At 43.2% G+C, this 21,170-nt stretch overlaps 1 protein-coding gene across 1 annotated transcript in view; it reads left to right on the top strand.

The window, feature by feature from the left end:
• Window positions 1-12,750, top strand: part of LOC123428884 (protein Rf1, mitochondrial-like) — a 34,993-nt gene extending 22,243 nt beyond the window's left edge. Inside the window, exons 2-6 of the mRNA XM_045112992.1 lie at window positions 1,315-1,409; window positions 2,692-4,334; window positions 5,140-5,153; window positions 5,412-5,568; window positions 12,190-12,750. Coding sequence (XP_044968927.1) covers window positions 1,315-1,409; window positions 2,692-4,334; window positions 5,140-5,153; window positions 5,412-5,568; window positions 12,190-12,750 — 2,470 coding nt within the window. The remainder of the gene's footprint in view (window positions 1-1,314; window positions 1,410-2,691; window positions 4,335-5,139; window positions 5,154-5,411; window positions 5,569-12,189) is intronic.
• Window positions 12,751-21,170: the final 8,420 nt, after the last annotated feature.

The raw sequence follows: 21,170 nt of genomic DNA, 5'->3' as shown, positions 1-21,170 counted from the left end.
CGCACACCTAAATCTCTATGGATAGAAAGCCAACTGTTGCGTGAGGTGACAAAGAAGTCCCCCTTGGCCCCTCGCTCCGCCAACGACTGGATCGACGGTCTCCTCCCTCTCCCGCTACTGCTCTGACGGCGTGGGAGGAGGGGTCTGTTCCGTGCCTGAGGCGTGTAGATAGTAGGGTAGATGTCTCCGGCAGTGCTGACAAGGTGGTGATGACGGCGTTGGTTTGAAATAAGTGGAGCTCTTTCCCCACCTCGAGGCCACCTCTTGTGGCGGCGCCGCGAACTTCCAGTGGCGCGTGCTCCTGGATCTGTTTAGGCAGGTTGCGATGGTGCGGCGGTGCTGTATCAGCCTATCTCCGACACGCTGGTCCTATAGGGTTGAAGATGGAGACTTTGGATTCGTCATCAATCCAACCGTGAATCCAAGATTCTCGTTCGCTTCGGGAGGGAGTAACGGTGGCGGCAGCGACGACGCACCCTCATCTCCCGTTGGCGATTGTGTTGGGGCGGTTCCCCAAGAAAAGTGGTGTAATTTTCGTATCTTTATGGGGTGTGTTGTACCACTATTTTAATGTCAACATAGATTTGGGGTCTTTGCAAAAAAAAAATCTCTATGGATTATACAGATATCCGTGCCGGTTCGCGTGAGCCCTAGATTCGAGTGGCATATTGACATCGTGATCTTGTAAGTTTTGGTTTGTTGCATAATTTGGCTAGGCTCAAAATAAGGCTAGGCTTTATCTGTTTGATAAATTACAAGATCATGTATAGAAACAAGCTGCCAGTGCTGAAAGGGCAGGATTTTTCTTGGGACATAACAAAGGCACCATTGGTTATGCAGTTAATGAAGAGCACAGCACTGCATCAATAGAACAACATCAATCAGTATCCTAGATAACGAGATAAATGAAGAAACGTTGCTATAAGTCTGCGTTACAACAACAGAACAAGCAAATCAGAGTGGCGCAGCGGAAGCGTGGTGGGCCCATAACCCACAGGTCCCAGGATCGAAACCTGGCTCTGATAATTTTTGGGGTTTTTTTTTCATTTTTTAATTTATTTTCTGCTCTACAGGGTCGCATCGCAGACAGCATAATTATGCTTGGTCCACTCTTGTTGCATCATGCTGTTGTTCCTCGTTGCAGACAGCATAATTATGCTTGATCCACTCTTGTTATAGTTACGATTTTCGTGTGTACAAACTGGAAGAAGAACAAGATTTAAAAGGTGAACCGAAAAGAATTTATTAACTTGAAAGCACATGGAGATGGATGCAATGTGATTTATGAAGTAAAGTGTGCGCGTGCGGTTCCAGGCAGCGGCAGAGGCCGGTGCCGGATGCTCTGCTGCTTCCTGCCTTGCCTTGCGCCCTTGCGAGACACCGCCGCAGACCTTGGGCTTTGCTGCCCGGTACATGAACCTTGTGGGGCCATGGTTGCACCCGCCATGCATGATCTCTCCGTCTACTGCTAACCGATCTGTATGATCTAGTATGTGATCTCTCCAAAGATTAGTACTGGCTGCAATTGTAGTGTGGGTTTCTAATTGTATCACTTGTAGCAAGTGACTGTATTTTACTGTTGCTGTTGGTGTGGGTTCTGAATTGTTTTCCAGAAAAGTGCATGGAAAAAAGCGCATGGTTTAACCATGTTTGTCCAAAGTATCCGCTGTATTGCAGGTTTTAAACCATGTTGACATACTGCAGGCTATCCAGAAGACATGGCAGTAGTACAATAGGGGATCCGACGCATGGCTCACATGAGTATCATATCATATTTTGCATTTGTTTGATGGCGTGTCCATCTTGATCTCTTGTGGATTCAACAAGAAAAGAAAAAAAAATACATTGACATTCAACAGTCTAGGGTCTTCAGTTTATCTGATGTAAGACTGTTTATTTTAAGATTTTCATATTATTTATTCTCAAGTCACCGGGCCAGGTAATCCCAGGTTATGACGTTATTTTATCATCAAGATTAATGTTTCAATTGATGTGAATAAAATTATTCACTTTGGAGATATTTGGGAGAAGTATGCAAACAACATGTTTTTTTTATCATGATTGCACAATCTGCATCCAAAAACTATTGCATCAAGTTTAAATTCTATATCTGACAAAAAGTAGTAGAGTAGCATATACCTTTAATAAAAATTACATTGAAGCAACTAATAACTTCTGACTGGCCCTGTTGCCATCTTCTCATATGTTAAAATACATATATTTCTCTCATCGGAATTTATGCAATTGAATAACAAAGAATTTATGCAATTGAAGAACATTGTGTCAACTACTTTGTTAGAGACTGTGGTCAAAACATGCTACTCCCTCCATTAGAGTATTTCTGTGTTTTTTTAAGATGGCATATTTATGGTTTCCTCATGGTGTTTCGCATTTGTTGTTATTTCCGGAAGTTGACAAGTCGAGGACCTCCTCGACAGTATCACCATTCATTGATAGTAAAAAGAAGGGACCCTGATCAAATGATGAGCTTGAAATAGAATAGGGAGTTTGTTTGTATCCCAAATAGAAATGTTAATTGCATGGACAAGTTCAAAAGCTTTTGCAATGCACCCATTGTTTTATGCTTTCCTCTCCTTGCCTCCTCAAACTTTAATATATTGTCTCTTTAGGTAGTTTGGCATGCTAATGTATTACGACATTGTTTAAACTTTTTGCTATATACCCTGTAAGAAAAAGTGGTCCTTCGGCAAATGGTTGATAAAGGTGTTCGACCCAATATCAGGACATATAATAGTCTGATCCATGGATATTCTACTTCGGGTCAGTGGAAGGCGGCAGTTAGGATATTCAAAGAAATGATTAGTCTTGGTGTTATACCAAATGTTTTCACGATCAACTCATTTATGGATTCCCTTTGTAAGCACGGAAGGACAAAGGAAGCTCGAGAAATTTTTGACTCCATGTCTGCAAAGGGCCTGAAACCTGATATCGTCTCCTACTCTACTATGCTTAACGGGTATGCAAAAGGAGAATGCTTCGATGATATGATTGGTCTCTTCAATTCGATGGTACGGAATGGTATTGTACCTGACCACCATATTTTCAACATACTGATCAAGGCATATGCTAAACGTGGACTGATGGATGAGGCTATGCACTTGTTCGAAGTAATGAGGCAACAAGGAGTAAACCCAAATGTAGTTGACTATCTAGTGGTAATGGATTCACTTTGCAAGATGGGTAAGATGGCTGCTGCTATGGATAAATTTAATCAAATGATCAATCAAGGAGTTTCACCTCATATAGGCATTTACCAATGTCTGGTTCTGGGTTTTTGCTCTCATGGCGATTTTGTGAAAGCCAAGGAATTGATCTCTGAAGCAATTAATAGAGGTATGTGTTCTAACAATGTGTTCTTCTATCCTGTAATAAACAACCTGTGCAAAGAAGGAAATGTAAAGGAGGCACAGGATATGTTTGACTTCATTGTAGGTATCGGTCAGCGGCCTGATGTTTCTATGTACAATTCACTGATGGATGGATATTGCCTTGTTGGCAGTGTGGAGGAAGCACTGAGAGTACTTCATGCTGTGAAGTCTGCTGGCCTCCAACCCAATGCTATTACGTATGGTACACTTCTTAATGGCTACTGCAAAATGGGAAGGATCACCGATGGATTGAGTCTTTTAAGGGAAATGTCACTCAGCGGGGTTAAGCCCACGACTGTTATGTACAACATTATACTTGATGGACTGTTTTGCTCTGGGAGAACAGTTTCTGCGAAGGAAAAATTCGATACGATGGTTAAAAGTGGCATACCAGTGAGCGTTGCCACGTACAAAATAGTTCTTTGTGGACTTTCTAAAAACAATTGCACTGATGAAGCAATAGAGCTGTTCAAGAAAATGCGTGCAATGAACGTGAAGATTGATATCATAACACTCAATACCATGATTTCTGCAATGTTTAAAACTAGGAGAATTGAAGAAGCTAAGGATTTGTTTGCTACTATATCAGCAATCGGGTTGGTGCCTTCTGTTGTGACTTACACTTTAATGATTACGAATTTCATAAAGGAAGGGTTTTTGGCAGAGGCTGATGATATGTTTTTAGCAATGGAGAAGGCTAGCTGTTCTCCCAACTCCAGTCTGCTAAATCAAGTGGTCAGGGCGTTGCTGGAAAAAGGTGCAGTTGTAAAGGCTGCAACTTATCTCGCTAAACTTGATGCTAAACAGCTGTCACTTGAAGCTTCAACGATTTCGTTAATAGTATCTCTCTTCTCAGGGGAAGGGAAACTAAGGGAGAACGTACAGTTGCTTCCAGTAAAGTACCAGCCTCCTGAGAGTTTGGCTGACAAAGTGACAATTGATACAGTATACTTGAAATTTCCTATTGAAAAATAAGGTGGTGAATTAAAATAACAAGCTGAGGCCTGAGGGTCATATGAATTTCCCCTTTTTTGTGATGAAGAAAGCGTAACTCTGATCTGAAATGTTTGGATATGTGTCACACATTACATATTTATGAGCATCCAAGTTTGTGGCAAAGTACTTGGCTACTTGCTTCTGGAAATAGCCAATCTCGGCATTTATGCATCCATGCAACAAGAAGGCGTGACCAAGGAATGGAACACACAACCAGATATAAAACAGTCTAACTGTGAGATGGTTGGTGCACTGCTTTTGCTCTCTATTGATGATAGTTACTACTATTATGTTCACTCTTAAAACATCAAAGAACCTGTGATCTGTCTCTTCATAATGTTAGAGAAAGCTAGGTTGCTCTAGATTAAATGCTTGCATTTTTTAAATTTCAGCAACCATTGCATGTAAACCCAATTTGCCACCGGTGATATCCTGGTTACTTTCAGTTATGCCTCTCTGAACAGTAATGCTAATTTTTTTTTCTGTGAAGCATTAAGTGTGCTGTATTCATGGGCTACAGAAGGGTAAACAGAATTGAGCTGTGTTCTCATCTGAAATCTAGTTGCTGCGCTAGTGCACTTTAGTTACTATAATTTGATCTTATGTGCTAAGCATGTTTTGAAGATGAGAAGCGCTAAGCTACTCCCAGGAACCGCTGACTGTAGAAATACATTGCAGATGCCTAGGTCTCTCCGGTAAGAAATATTTACCTTTATTCATTGTATTGTCTGACTGACTGACTGATCATGAACAGAGTGTACCGCCATTGTGATTCTCAACTCAGAAACAATTGTCATGGTGCATTCTAGGGTGTTGTGCGATTACCGTGAAGAAGAATTCTAGATAAAAAGTTATGCAATCTGGAGGCCTCCAATGGATGCACACATTACACATATTCTGTATGGTCATGACTCATGATCAGTCAGTCAGTCGTAAAAGTAGCTCCTTTGATTGAACCACAATGCTTGTCTCTTAAACCAAATAAATACTGCAGTATTCTCTGGCTTTCTGTTGTGGTAATCGCAGGAGTGGATTATTTTGTTGGTCTTGTGACCTTCTGGTCAACCTGTATCTCAACCTGGAAGGGGTAGACAATGTCTTGTCAGCAATGGAGAAGACTAGCTGTGCTTTCAACTCTCAGTTGCAAAAAGCAGCTATGTGGTCAGAGTATTACTGGAGAAAGGTGAAGTGATCAGGGCCGGAGGTTATCTTTCCAAAACTGATGAGAAGAACTTAGTACTTCAAGGTTCAGCCATTGAGCTGTGTGATCTCTATCTTCGAAAGGAAAGAGACATGCCAGAAAATACAGTCTTATTTTTCCTCTGAACGTTTAAGGATGCTATAATAATTTGTGCCTCTGTTACCTTTTGTTTGGGGCGCAATGTGAGTCTGTGAACGCCGAGTCAAATAATTCTGGCCAAGATTCAATGAGAATAACTAAATTTAATTTGACAAATGTGTCAATTCTTTCTATAGTTTGTCGCTCATGTGAATTATCATACACTACGCTAAAAAATAATATAAGCAGAGTGTCGGGCTGTTTGCCGAGTGATTTTTCAGGGGGTTCTCGCCAGACAGGGCCTTTGCTTTTTTTTCCGTTGCTGAATATCTCATACAAAACACTTGGCAAAGCAAGGGTACTGGGCAAATAGAAAGTTTGCCCAGCAATGCACTCGACAAAGTAGAGACTTTCCCGAGTTTTTTATAACACTCGCAAAATAGGTCTTTGCCAAGTTTTTTTATAATACTCGCAAAATAGGTCTTTGCCAAGTTTTTTTTACAAGAAACTTGGCAAACAAATAAAAGCAATAAAATTCATATGTTTATTTGGATTTAGAAGGCCAAGCTTCATCCATGGGCCCTGAATTTTTGTTATCTCTGGTGTTCTTTCTTTGTACTATCATAGTTGATTATGAATAGATCTGAAGTTTCTCCCTAAAAAAAACCAAGAATCAAAAACATTATGCTGAAATAGTGTATTAGGCGCAAATGACACAGAAGAGGAGGCTTACGTACGGTAGATTCCTACAACAGGTAGGAATAAGATATTATACTCTCTTTTCTGTTTCCTCCGTCCGGAATTACTTGTCGCTCAAATGTATAAAAACGGTTGTATCTAAATCTAAAATACATCTAGATATGTCCATTCCTATGACAAATATTTTCGAACGGAGGGAATACAATATAAACAATGCAGGCTTGTCGTTGTCCGCATCCATCACTCAGTCATGCAATGCAAAGAATGGTTTACTTATCTTTTTTAAAGGTAAGGAAGAAGACAGTCTCACTGAAATTCGAAAAGAAGACCTTTATTCTGACATGTAATTGTATATCTTCTATTTGGTTGTCGTATTGTACTTGTCACACAAATGGATATAAATGGATGTATCTAGAACTAAAATACATCTAGATACATCTATACCTATGACAAGAATTTCCGTATGGAAGGAGTACAAAATAATGGATCCCAATATGTTTCTTTAGTCAAGATCCCAATATGTGGCTGACGGGAGGGAGGCTCCATCGAACAATTCGTTCCCTGGCTGGTCGATTGACCAGCGAACCAGCCCACTGAGGCCCTCTTTAGCTTCCCCCTTGGGCCTCTAGGCCTCCATACCCAATTACCATTTTATTTTCCATAAAATTGTAAGAACAAAGATTTGCATGATGTATGTAACAAAAGTAGTATAAAAAATTGTCATCTTATGCAAAACAATTTTGCCCCTGATATGAATTACAAAAAATGGCATGCTACTTTATAAAACTGGCATTGCTCTAATTTATAAATTCACAATAAGTATGATAAAAATAAAGAGGTCGTGTGATCTAGGAAAAATATAACTACCATCCTGTAGAAAAAAATGTTTTATTCGGATAATAAAATTTGAGAAAAATTCCATCTCTTATTAATAAAAATTCAAACTCGTAATAATAAGAATGCCATCTCTTAATAATAAAAATGTTATTTATTAATAATAAAAATGAAATCTCCTAATAATAAAAATGACCTATATTAATAATAATAAAATGACATCTCTTGATAACAAAAAATGCTAACTCTTCATATTAAAAAATACCGTCTCTTAATAATAAAGATGTCATCTCTTAATAATAAAAATGTCATCTATTAATAATAAAAATGCAATCTCCTAATAGTAAAAATGACATCTCTTAATAATAAAAAGATGTCATCTCTCGATAATAAAAATGACGTCTCTTAATAATAAAAATAACATCTCTTAGTAATAATACAAATACCACATATTAATAATAAAAATAACATCTCTTAATAATAGTACAAATGCCATGTCTTAATAATAATAAATGTTGTCTCTTAATAATAAACATGACATCTCTTAACAATACAAAAATGCCATGTACAAAAACCAACATGACTTGTTAAAAAATGTTTAAATTGCCATGTGCCATATTTTTAAAATTTATAAACTGCCATGTTGATTTGTTCTAGAAAAATTGCCATGTACGTAAGCCAAAAAAACAATAAAATTCCATCATGGCAAAAAAAAGGCAAAAGGAGGGCTTGAGATTCGAATCCAAGTCCTTCATGTGCAAGCTCAGATGCTAGCGATTGTAGTGGGCAAAGGCATTTTGAAAATAAGATCTTTGATTGGTTTTATCTTATAGCGAACTAGTTTCAAAATTTTACGTGGCATCTGCCATGTGCTGTGTAACATGTGTGTAAATAATAAGATGGTTGTCATGTATACATGTCAATTAATTACTCCTTTCGTTCATAAATATAAGATGTTTTAGATATTCACTAGGGACTGAAAATATAAGATGTTTTGGATGGATACCATGCAACATACAAACTTAGTTTAATTCTCCTTTCTTCTTTTTCGTGTTGGTACTACGTGGATGTGAAACACGCTTGATTCACAAGGAAGGGGCTAGGTATATATGGAAAGCAGAGTAACCTTGTTTGTTTGTTTCTTCACGAATCAATATACTTACAAAGATAGTAGTTTTTTCTACAAAGATAGTACTCCCTCCGTTCCTAAATATAAGACCTTTTAGAAATTCCACTATAAACTACGTACGGATGTATGTAGTCATATTTTAGGATGTAGATTCACTCATTTTGCTCCGTATCTAGTCCATAGTGTAATCTCTAAAAGGTCTTATATTTAGGAACGGAGGGAGTAGTTTTTTGCTCGGCTGGCTTGTAAAGTATGTGTAGTAATTTGTACTGGGCGTGCATGGAGTGAATTACAGAAACCATCGACATTGAAGCAGGGCCGGTCCTGAGGTTTCAGGGGGCCGGGGCGAAACTACAATCCGGGGCCCTTTGTATAAATATCTAACTAGTAATCATCATATATTTTTACTTTAAATAAAGCATTCATCATATATAATTAAGTTTACCGAAAATCAATGTGCATATCACATAATGTATTACATATTAACTTCAAAAATTTCTCCTAACATTCTGAGATGCAAAATCGCTAATGATAGTATCAATATCAATTTCATCTAGCAACTTTTTCTCGATGCATAAAGTTGCCAAACCATTTAATCTCTCTTGCGACATTGTAGATCTCAGGTAGTTCCTCAATAATTTCAACTTCGAGAAACTCCTTTCAGCTGATGCCACAGTCACACGCATAGTAAAAAAAATGGATATTTTTGTTTTGAATACGCCTAAGATGATCTTGCATTACCAAATCAAATTCCGCAACCATCTCCACACAAGCTAAGAAATTGCCATTTGAATCATCATAAAGTTGTTCGCTGGATTCTCTAAAAGCCAAATTACGCTTACCAAGAAATTTCACAATGGCAACTATCCTTAATAAAACTTGCCTTATGCGTTCCTTCTCCTTTGTGATTTGCTGTTGTAACTTTTTGTCAATTGTTTCATGCTTACTCAGTCGAATTCTTAGTTCATTCCAAGAGTTCATGTTGGTGATGTGGTCGACACTAGCTTCATGTTCTTTCAGTCTCTCACTAATATGCCTCCAATCACAAAACCCATCATGCCCCAATGCACTCTTGCATTTATCAGAATTGAAAAGCTTACAACAAAAACAAAACATTTTCTTTGTGTGTTTTGAAAAAACTAACCATCTCCTATCACGCACTTCTCCATTGCTCATTTTTCTTGAGTAATGGCTATACTCAAAATGTCCTAAATTTTTATCCGAAGGATATGTAGTATTTTCTTCTTTCCTTTGAGGCCCCTTTTCCACTAATATGTCCCTAGCTTTGTTATCAAGACTACCCCAATTGCTTGGATCATAAATATTCACAGTAATAACCGGTTCCTCATCAACACTAGCAGATTCTATCGGAGATGAATTAAATATGTGCCCATGATCACTCACATTGATATCATCCATGTTGATGTCAACATCGTCTTTTGTAGGAGTATGATCGTCATCTTTCCGATTGGCATTAGTTTGGTCATTCACAAGAACTATCGCCAACTCATCTGGATTTCTTGAAGTGCTCCTGTTGTGCTTATAATATTTGAAAATGGATCCCCTCAATGCCTCTTTCTCCTCAGTTACCTCCTGCTTCTTTTTTCTTTTAGGACTTTCGGATGGATATTTTCTACCCGGACCTGACATGACCTTGCTGAAATTGAAAGGAACGGTTAGTTTTTACAATAAGCACATAGCTATTAGCTAATTAAAGTATTAGATTAACTACAAAAGATCTTTACATAATATCATGGAAAAAATTGATAGGGCATAGTATAGTACCTGTACGTTTGTATTCACTAGCTCTCTATGGGCTCAATGATTTAATCGCCCAACCAAAAATTCGACCTGTTGATTCGGGAATCAGGATTAAAACACGAAGAAAAATACTAAGACAATCCATTGACATATCGCAGAGGCGCAGACGGCAGTGCCGCATAGATTAGAGCAAGTACAATAGAGCTGAGTCAGCTGGCTATAAGGAATAAAGTAGTATATTTTTGCTTAGTTGGAGGAGAGAGAAGATGAGAGAGAAGGTAAGCGGGCTCTTAGCTAAGAGCCAACTCTAGCACGTGTTCCTAGACACTTTGTGAGAATGAAAGGTGGGTCATATACTAAATAAGTAGTACACTCTTCTAATCAACTATTGTACATGTTAGCTGTAAGATGGGCTATAGGTGACATGGCATGAGCTTACAGCCGGCAACCGACTCTACTATTGTACTTGCTCTTAGGGCATGTACACAAGGAGAGGCGTACCTGCTACAGGCCTGCAGACTACCGGCGTCTCGTTCGTCAGGAGACAAAAGCCGCAGATACACAGAGTTGAACGAGCGAGTTAATTAACGCCTTGAAGGCTGGAGCAAGACGGCGGCGACCAACAGCGGCGCTGCGGCGGTCAACGAAGAAACAACCCAGCGATCAAGCCAAGCAATACTGGAAACATACCGTCAAGGCGTTAATTCAGCGATTCCTTTTTTTAAGTAAAACCAGCGGCTCTATGCACGTTTTAAGGCGTCAATTCAGCGATTCCTGTGCACGTTCCTAGTCCAGACCGTTTCTTGCACGAGGCGTCGAGGCACAAGCCTTTCTGCACGAGGCACGAGCCTTTCCTGTACGTGCTCCTTTGACCCTTTCCTGTACGTGCACGAGCCTCTAAACGTTTTTCGTCATGATACGGTATACGGGTACCTAATGTACATATACCTGGGAGGGGGGCCCCTCAGTTTTGGGGGCCCGGTGCGGCCGCCCCGTTCGCCCCCCTCCAGGGCCGACCCTGCATTGAAGGCTAGAGTTGCAGAAACCAGAATTCTACGGGTTTGTGCCAAAAACCACTAATGTTGAGTCTAACTTTTTTGCGGAAACCACTAGTTGACGTCTTAACGTATTTTAAGCATGATTATGACAGATGGATACTGCTCGACAAGATGGCGTAGCGAGGGGAAAAAAGACAACTACATCCCCATATACTATTTTATTCTGCAAAAGGACCATTGGAGAAAAAAAGAAATCGGGTCCTCCGTTGTTGGCCAATGCCCCATGCCCTGCCATAACTTCCCAGGTCGTCTCGCTCCCGTGCCCCACGTCGTGTGACAGCCCGATGCCGACGTTCTAGAAGCTTCCCCTCTCTTTCCGTTTTCGTCGTGTGGCTTATTTTATTTGTCGTGTCATCATCGCATCATGCGCATCATCTGCATTGCATCGGCATCTCCGTTGCCGCCAGTTTTCAAAAACTTGCATTCGTTAGGAGTTGCCGGTTCTCGTCGTCATCCGTTCTGAGTCCGACCGCACACGCACGCGCCCGCGGCACCGTCGAAACCCTATTTTTAAAACGCGTTTAAAACCCTTTCTGATCGAGGTGAAACTTGGCACGCGGTCGCGATTAGATATAGCTAGGCCGCCTGTCGATTTTCGTCGCGATCGGAGACCGTCTGGTACCCGAACGGTCGCCCGTAGCGGCACCGTATTCGGGCTACTGTCGGACGTTGTCGGTGTTTTAAAGTTCGTGCCGCGCCGCCCGTTCTCCCTCTCGTCTCCGGACATCTACACAACACGGTCGCGTACCCATACCCGCGTTCGGAATCGTCCGAATCCGACCACGCGGTTGGATCCGGAACGAAATTCCGGTTAACCGAACCCCCTTTCTTCGCTATAAATACCCCCCCATGCCATTATTCTGACAGCCCCTCTCATCTCTCCTCGAAATCCGTGCCAAAACCTACCCCTAACCCTAGCCAGTCTCCTCTCTCCCTCTCCAGCCGCCGGGCCCGCGAAGCCCATCTGGGGCCCGCCGAGCCCGGTTCGTCCGGCCGCCGCCCCGATCTCCTCCCTGCCCGAGCGTCCTGCCCGGACCTCCCCAGCCGGCCAACCTCCTCCCCGTACGCGAGCCCGTGGTGCCGGAGTCGCCGCCGGCCTGTCCGCGCCGCTCCGGGGCGTCCCTCTGCCCGCCGCCGGCTGTAGCTCGCGGGGAGCCGAGCCCGCAGCTCCTCGCCGCCTCGCCGTCCCGTTCTGCGCGACCTCTGGCCGCCGCGTCGTTCCACGAGCCGCCGGTCAGCCTTGCCGGAGTCCGCCGCCGCCATGCGCCGTCGTCTTGCGCCGCCAGCCGCGCCCGTTCTGCGCAGCCGCCGGGAACTGGCTCCCTAGTCGCCGCTGGGCTCCCATGCTCGATCCGCCGCCAGGTCGTGCCTCGGGCACGACGAGGAGGTCGCTCCCAGCGCCGAGACGCCCAGGTGGGCCTTCCGGCACCTGCGCCCCAGCGGCCCAGATGGGGCCTCACCGCAGCGGCCCACGCCCGAGCCGCCGGCCCCGCTCCACCGACTCCAGCCGGCCGGCCTCGGCCCAGCGCCTCACCAGTTCCGTCGGCCCAAGTAGCCACGCAGGTGAGCCCAGCAAGCCTATCCCTCGCCCAGGGCGTGAATTAGCTATGTTGCGCCCCTTGTTAGGCCCGTTAGTCAATAGGAATTTTCGGAATTAATTAATTCCAGTTTTTAACCGAATATTAAAATACCCGTATCTTTTTAACCGTAGATCGGAACGACGCGTGTTATATATCGTTTTGGGGTAGCTTCGCGAGTAGAACACGTTTATCGAACATGCATATTTATTTAACGCTGTTTAGAGTGCCTAATGTCTCGTTTTACATGCTGTTTAACTAGGATCCATTCCGTAGTTAATTTTTGTGCGTATCCGGTTTGCCCGTATGCCATAGATTTAATGTCCATGTTTTAGGGACCATATTTCTATGTATTTTAGAGCGGTCACTCGTATTTTTCCGTGTAGGGTTTTGTCGGTAGTTTATTTTCCCGTTCAGAGGTATTTTCTCGCATTATTGTGTGACTATATTTTGCGTTGCAACCCCTCATATTATATATGTTTCCGGGGTAGAAAAATCTCATGGATTTTTCTGTGCAATTAGTTTTAGCTTTTGAGGAAGTTAGTTCGCGAGATATTTTGCCGTGATGCCCTTTTGTTTAATTCGTAGGATTTATTTCGTGCCTCGTTTGAATTAGTTGTCAACTAGAGAGTTGATCTCGGATGTTTTGTTTAGTCCCTGGTATTTTTGGTTGCAATAGAAATGCATGTTTAGGTGTTGTTTGACTGCCCTCAAGTTGCTTGAATAGTGCTGTTTCAGAGGAGCTGAAATATTGCTAAGTCTGGAATCTGCTATTATTTTGTTGCTGTTTTGTTTTGCTTCTAGATTGTGACCTGTAGCTCTTGTGGGGTTGGTCCAATGGAGTTATATGTACCCCTTATGTTTATTTAGCATGCTGTGAAGTTTCATGCCATTTGAAGTCCTGTAGCTATAGGTTTTGCTGCTATCAATATGCCTTCAGGCTGAAAAGTGCACTTTCAGGAGGTGTTATTTTCACTAAGTCTGAGATAGTGCGCGAGGTGCCCTTTTAGTGTCTTCTTTACCTAGTGCTCCGTGCTGCCATGCTAGTAGTTGTTAGATGTTCGTAGTAGTGCTTCTTGTCCACTCCTGTGCCATGCTTTGCTTGAGCTTATCGGAGTTGTGTAGCCGAAGTTGTGAGGCGTATTAGTTGCTATGTGGCTGTTTTGGCAGATTGTAGCGTTTTCTTGTTTTGCTCGTAGTTTTCAAACCGTAGCTCCGTTTTGATCGAGTCCTACATGTAACTTGCTTAGAATCTCGTGTAGTTTCATTTTCTCTTGCTGTTTGAATGTGTTGAAGTGCTCGTAGCCGCCGTTGCACACATTTTGCATTCATGCCATCATATCTTGCGGTGCTTGCAACTTTTGATCCGTAGCTCCGTTGGAGATGTTCTTTACGTGTAGGTTGCTTGCCTTGACGCGTAGAATCACGTGAACCTATTTGTTTTGCTGTTTAACAACCAATTATATGCATTAGATCAGATCTGGACAGAATTGTAAATTAACATGTGAGGTCGTCTCGGAGATGCTATAGGACATTTCTGACCTCATTTAAAATGTCTAGGTAGGTAGTTTAATTCCCGCTTCACCTCTTGCATGTTTAACAACATTAACATTGCCGTGTAAATAACCGGGAGTGAACTAAATAACTACCGTGGAGTTTCGTCAATATGTAACTCGTGCATATTGAACTTCACTTAATGTGTAGTGTTTGATTGTGTGATTTGTCATGCCGTGACTTGCATGTATTCAGTAGCTCATGCATCATATGTGTTGTGCGTCGTGTGGTGATTATCATGTGTTGATGCTTGTTTTCGTTTTCCCCGTCTCGATAGAGTTCCGCAAGCGTGTCGGATATGAGGACCCGTTCGACTACGTCGGTTCGTCTGCTTCACGGAGGCATTCTTCTTCCAAGCGGGATCTCAGGCAAGATGATCATTTCCCCAGATACCACTACTATCATTGCCATGCTAGTTTTATCGCTTCTATCGTTTATGTCTCGTTGCCTACCACCTGTTAAATATCAGCTTCTCAACAATGCTATGTTAACCTTCAACCTGTTCGACCTAGCAGACCACTGATTGGCTATGTTACCGCTTGCGTATCCATGTGTTAGCGTTGCTAGTTGCAGGTGCAGTTGCTCCCATGTGATAACATGGGTTCCTTGTTTTATCACCATATTAAATGCTATTTAATTTAATGCACCTATATAATTGGTAAAAGGTGGAAGGCTCGGCCTTTCTAGCCTAGTGTTTTGTTCCACCTTTGCCCCCTTAGTTTCGGCTACCGGTGTTATGTTCCATAAATGAGCGCTCCTAACACGATCGGGGTTGTTATGGGGACCCCCTTGATAATTCGTTTTAGATTAAAGCTGGTCTGGCAAGGCCCAACTTTGGTACTACATTTGCCTAAACACCTAATAAAATTGCATAGGGACTTTCCGGACCCCGAGGATAATTTAATCAACCCCCGGGCCAGTGCTCCTCATGAGTGTTGGTCCAAATTGGCAGACTACGGGGCCACCGCGGGGCAACCCGAGGTTTGGTACTCCTAGTGTGACCCATCCGTCGTGTCCTGAGAACGAGGTACGCGACTCCTATCGGGATCGTCGACACGTCGGGCGGCCTTGCTGGATTAGTTTTACCTTTGACGAGATATCTTGTGCATCGGGATTCCGGTGATGCTTTGGGTAATCCCAGAGTTGAGGTTTTCCACTAGGGAATCCGACGAGATCGCGAGCTTCGTGATTGAGGATTTCTATGCGGCTTGTGGTAATTTGTGATGGACTAGTTGGAGCACCCCTGCAGGGTTAAATCTTTTCGGAAAGCTGTGCCCGCGGTTATGTGGCAACGTGGAAGCTTTGTTTAACACTGGTTCTAGATAACTTGAAGTTAATTAATTAAAACATGCCTACTGTGTGCGTAACCGTGACTGTCTCGTTCGTGAGTTCTTTCTCCGATCGAGGACACGGTGGGGTCATGACTGACGTAGGTAGGTGTTCAGGATCATTCATTTGGTCATCTGTAGTTCACGTCCGCTATGCGTAGTTCTTCCCCCTCTTCCTTCTGGTACTCGTAAGTTAGCCACCTCATATATGCTTAGCCGCTGCTGCAACCTCACCACTTAACCATACCTCACCCATTAAGCTTTGCTAGTCTTGATACCTTTGGAAATGAGATTGCTGAGTCCCCTGTGGCTCACAGATTACTACAACAGCAGTTGCAGGTACAGGTAAAGGTCACATGACGCGAGCGCGCTGATTGTTTATTTGGAGTTGCCTCTTCTTCTTCTTCATCATCGATCTAGGATGGGTTCCAGGCCGGCAGCCTGGGATAGCAAGGATGGACGTCGTTTTTCTTTTGTCGTTTGTTTTCGTCCGTAGTCGGACCTTGCTCTTACTTTTGATGATTATGTAATGTACTGATGTGACTCTGATGTAGCTTGTGGCGAGTGTAAGCCAACTCTTTATATATCTCTCCTTTTCAGTACATGTACTTGTAACGATATCCATTCTTGCGACACGACGAGATGCGCTTCTATCCCTGATGAGGCCCCCGTGCCAAATTGAGGATAGGGTCGCATCTTGGGCGTGACACGCCGGATCTGGCGTAATCCTCCTGCACTACCCCGGCCCGGGGTTGGCAGGATTTGGCCCCGTCTTGTTGATGTTGCTCGCATGCGTTCTGGTTGGCTACAGACGCAATGCCTCGATAACCTCCCCTTGAGCCGCCACGACGCCGATCATGGACTGTGTGCGGCTGTCTCGTGCGGTCGCACGCAGTAGCTTCGGATGCGAAACGGATGATTAGTAGTTTTTGTAAAAAAACAATTAGGCTCAACATTAGTGATTTTTGATACAAATCAATAGAATTATGATTTCTGCAATCCTAGTTTTCAATGTCGATGATTTTTATAGTTCACTCGGCCTGCATGCCATGCATGCTCGGTCCATCGATCGGTACCGTGCATGCACCTATTTTCTTGTGGTTTGCTACGCCGCCGCGTCTACCCACCCAACGTATCAGTACATAGATAGATACTACTTCCTTCGTTTCTAAATATATATATGTTTTTAAAAAATTTATTACAGACTACATACGGTGTACATAGACATATTTTAAAATGTAAATTCACTTATTTTGTTTCGTATGTAGTCCGTAGTGAAAGCTTTAAAAATATATTTAGAAACGGAGGGAATAGATATCAAACATTAATCCTACTAGTCTTGCCCTCAACTATGCTAGATAGTGCTTCTCGCTGTCACCAGGTCAGTACCCAAGTTTATAACCTTCCTCTTTGGTCTCTAATCTAGCTGGCCCCAACTGCAATTTGTGTAATTAGCCTCCACCAGTCCATCTATAAACGTACATACCAAGATCAGTTTAGCGAAACTTTGTAATCCATGGGCGGCTCGGGTGGAAACCCTTCCCGCCGTCGCCGCCACCCACCTCCCCCCTCCCCTCCCTCACGGTCGTCGAAGGATGCAGCCGGGCTAAGCCCAGGCGACGGACGACGGCGGCGGGGCATCCCGTGGCAGCTTCTTTTCCCCTCTTATTCAGGCCGTTTCCCGTGACGCTGTCTTCTCCTTGGGTGTGGCTTCCGGTGGTGCGGTGTGCTGCTCCTGCTTCGGAGACGGCGTGCCGGCGTCTTCCGAGCTGGACAGGGCCCGGTGACTGTGGCGCCCTTCCTGCTCCTGTGCGGCTCCGGCTTTGCGGCGATGGAGGATCTGTGATCTACGGTCAAGCTTTGGGCTCCCCAGCGGCAGCTTTGGCTGTTGGATGGCCTCTCCATCGAGGCTCGGGCCGGTTGTCGATCTGGTCAGGCCCCTCCCCTGCCTTCAGATCCGATGAGGCGGGCCCTATGTCGATGGGCCTGGTCGTCCTTCCCTGGCTAAGCAGTGGTTTGCGGTGGAGGATGGATCCCGGGGTGGCGGCCCTAGGACGATAGTGGGTAGCAACGGCTGCAGTGTTCGTGCGGGCGAAGTGGTGGTCGTGGTATGCCGGTTGGACCAGCCGGTCTTCGTCGCGTGGTGCAGCTGTCGGTGAAAACCATGCCTGGCTGCGATCGCGGCAATGATGGCGGCGTCTACAGGCATCGTGACCCTATTGAGGGCATCGTCGCTGCAGCTTGTCTCCATGAATGAGTTTCCGACTGTCGAGACTTTTGGATGTTTGTGGTGGCTTCTGCATGGTCATGGTGTGATGGCTTCGTGGGAGGCGTGCGGGCTAGCGGAGGTGTTGTGCATGGGGTTGTGGTGTTGGGAGGTGCTCCGGGCAAAAACTTGTCGGCCGACGGTGTCGGCGACTGTGGATGTCATCTCACCTCCTTGGAGGCACCGTCGAGGAGTTCTCTCCCTCCACACCCTCAGATTCAGTTATTCGGGTGAAAACCTTAGGCCCGGTTGGGTCGGACGATGGCGTCGGCATCGTCGCTTCCTTCTTGGGGGCGTCGTCTTGAAGAGCTTTGGATCTCGTTTTTATGCTCCATGGGCTAGACGCTCGCGACATTGAGGTCGGCTAGGGCTCGTCCGGCAATGTGGATGCTTTGCGTGGCTTCTTGTGTGGCAGCGATGGTCGCTTCAAGCGGAGTAGGAGGTGTTGTTGTGTTCTGGTAGTCGGCCTCATCCGGCGTGTTCGAGGGGTCGCCGTGCCTCTCTTGTCTTCTGAAGTCAGGGTTGTTCTAGGAGGAGCCTTGCGGTGACGATGACGCGAGACGGGTGGTCGGTTCTGGCGCTCGCTCGGCGCAGGTCCAACGCTTTTTATCCTACAATGCTCGTCGACAAAGTCGGAGCTGCCCGGTCGCCGGCGCATGTGGTGGACTGTTTGGCATTGACCAACGCAGGCATGTGCGCTCGTCTACGGTGGAGGCTACATCGATGGTCGTCGACGGTGAAAGCGGAGTCGCCCTCGCGAAGGTGTGATGACGATGACGCCGGATTGCAACCTCGACAGCGTTGTTCTCCTTGGCGGCGTGTGTGCGTTCTTGTGTAGGTTGCGAGGTCGCCCTGCGTGCCTTGTTTTGGCGGGCGTATTGTGACAGTTTTAGCCTGGTTTTCTGTTTATCAGCCAGACAACTCTCTTCGACCTTTGTAATGAATCGAGCCCTAAGGGGTCGCATTTCAAAAAAAACTCTGTAATCCAAACTTCTGAGTTAAGTGGGTGGAGGAAGGACGAGGGGGCGTATGTTGACAATGCCACGTGCGGCATGGCGGCGGTGCAGTACGTGATGGTGGTACCACTGCTGCAGTTGGCCGTATACCTCAGAATTTCCTATTTATCGTATTTTACGTCAAGTAGTCGACCTTTAGTACACAGAGATTGCGATGAAGAGTGAGTTGGACCAACCGAGTTCGCTTAGCCAGCGATTTTGGGAACCTTCTCGAGGTTCCCTGAACCTGTTTTGTTTATCGGTTTTTTTCATTTTTATGTTTTTGTTTCTTTGTTTCTTTTTCCTTTTCTTATTTTCTTTCATGTTTCTTTTTTTATTTTTTTGCAAGTTTATTTTTTTAATAAGTTCATGTTCAAAAATTGTTCTTCAAATTCAAAAAATATTTTACCTTTTTTTTCTAAATTTCAAATAGTTATTGTTTTTCAAAAACACTCATAATTTGAAAAATTATTCAGGATATTACAAAAACAAATTCGGTATGTTAAAAAAATGTTTGATATTTTCAAAAAATGTTTGGAATATCAACATTTTGTTCAATTTTTAAACTAAGTTCATGTTCGAACATTGTTCTTAAATTTCGAAAAACATTATTGCTTTTAAAAATGTCCAATTTTTTTAAAGTTTTTGTTTTCAAACATTGTTCATAAATTCAAATAATGTTCCGGAGTTTTTGATAAATGTTCTTATTTTTCAAAAAATTGCTCTTGTTTTTACAAAATGTTTTGGCGTTAAAAAATGCTCATATTTTCAAAACTTGTTCGCAAATTGGAGTTCTAGTTTTTTTGCCTTTATCACAAAAGAGTTCACTTTTTCAGAACTCTTGAAAAATGAAAATGTGATATTTTTTTTAAATTTTGAACAATTTTCTTGAATGTAATTTATGAACAAAATTTGGAAATGGCAGCAATTTCTTTAAAATGAACAAACTTTTAAAAATGAAAATATTTATTTAGAAATAAAATTAAATTGAAGAAAGTAAAATAAAAATGAAAAGAAAAGGAAAAAGTAAAGAAAGACGAACAAAAAATAAAACTAGAGAGGAAATAAGAAGAAAAGGAAAAAAATGAAAAATAAAAAAAGATATTATCAGATTTTTTGAGAAAAAAAAAACCTGGTCCGACCAAGTCAGGCGACCCCTTGTGCAGCGCGCGTGTTGGATGCAGCGCGCGTCACATAGGAGGTCTTGTGTACCTCTGCGCTGCCGGGTCCCTCATGCTCTTCGCTGAGCACCTCTACATGGGTCAGGATGGGAATGGGTCGGCTCGGACCTTGCTGTGGACCCGGCCCTTGTGGCCCAAGGTCAATTTGTGAGGCCACGAGTCAACCCATATAAATAATAGTCAGTGGTCTTATTGGTCCCATGCATATTTTGGATCGACCTAAATTCTTATTTTACATTTTTTATGGACAAACAAGATATTAAAATTAGTCACGGATTTGACTAGTGTAAGAATTAATAAGATTTCTAATACATGGTTAATTGAAAAAATCAAGTCATTTGCTTGTGATTTTGTAAATGCACATCTTGTCAAAACATATGAAGACTATTTTGTTGTTCATATACATGAGCATTTGTCACGAATTATACGACACACTGCATCGTAAAATCGAGGCGTACAACAAGGACTACGTGACAAAGATTGCAACTATTATGAGATATAATACTCTATGATGGATCGACCCGGTTGACCCAGCCGGTCACCGGTGCCGGCTCTGTTAACCTAAATCTTGTTTGAGGCCAGCTCACATGGCCCATTGGCCTTGAATTTGTGGGTCGGGTCAAGGACCCGGCGGGCTGACCTGGTGCATTCTCATCCTGATGCATGGGGCTCATCGTTGCGGTGCTATGGCTCAGCCGCCGACATTCTTAATTTTACACACATACGCATAACATTTTTGTTTACTTGTACATTTTTTTCAGATTTTTTTAAATTAAAAAATCGAATTTTGATTAATTTTTTTTTAAAAGGAGGCCGAGAGCCAAAACGCCTCACTCCAAAAGCTGCTGCTTTACAACTCCATTTCCGCAACATATGCATGCACAACTACTAGTGTCATTGTTGCACTCCTGTACGTTGTTGCTACGTCCATCCAAGTTCATCAGGATAATAAAAAAGAAACAGCTAGCACTATGCTTACTGCACGCAAGACAAGATTCAATTCTCTGGTACGGCAGTAGTACTTTGCACGTACTCCCTCCGTTTCGCTCATTCATCCATTTATTGTATTCATTCATCCATTTTACATCATGTACAGAACCAAAAATAATCACATCAGAATAGCA

Source organism: Hordeum vulgare, chromosome 2H (genome assembly GCF_904849725.1).
Source record: "Hordeum vulgare subsp. vulgare chromosome 2H, MorexV3_pseudomolecules_assembly, whole genome shotgun sequence".
Lineage (NCBI taxonomy): Eukaryota > Viridiplantae > Streptophyta > Magnoliopsida > Poales > Poaceae > Hordeum > Hordeum vulgare.
The sequence above is the reverse complement of the archived record's forward strand: the minus strand, read 5'-3'. Positions and strand labels throughout refer to the sequence as shown.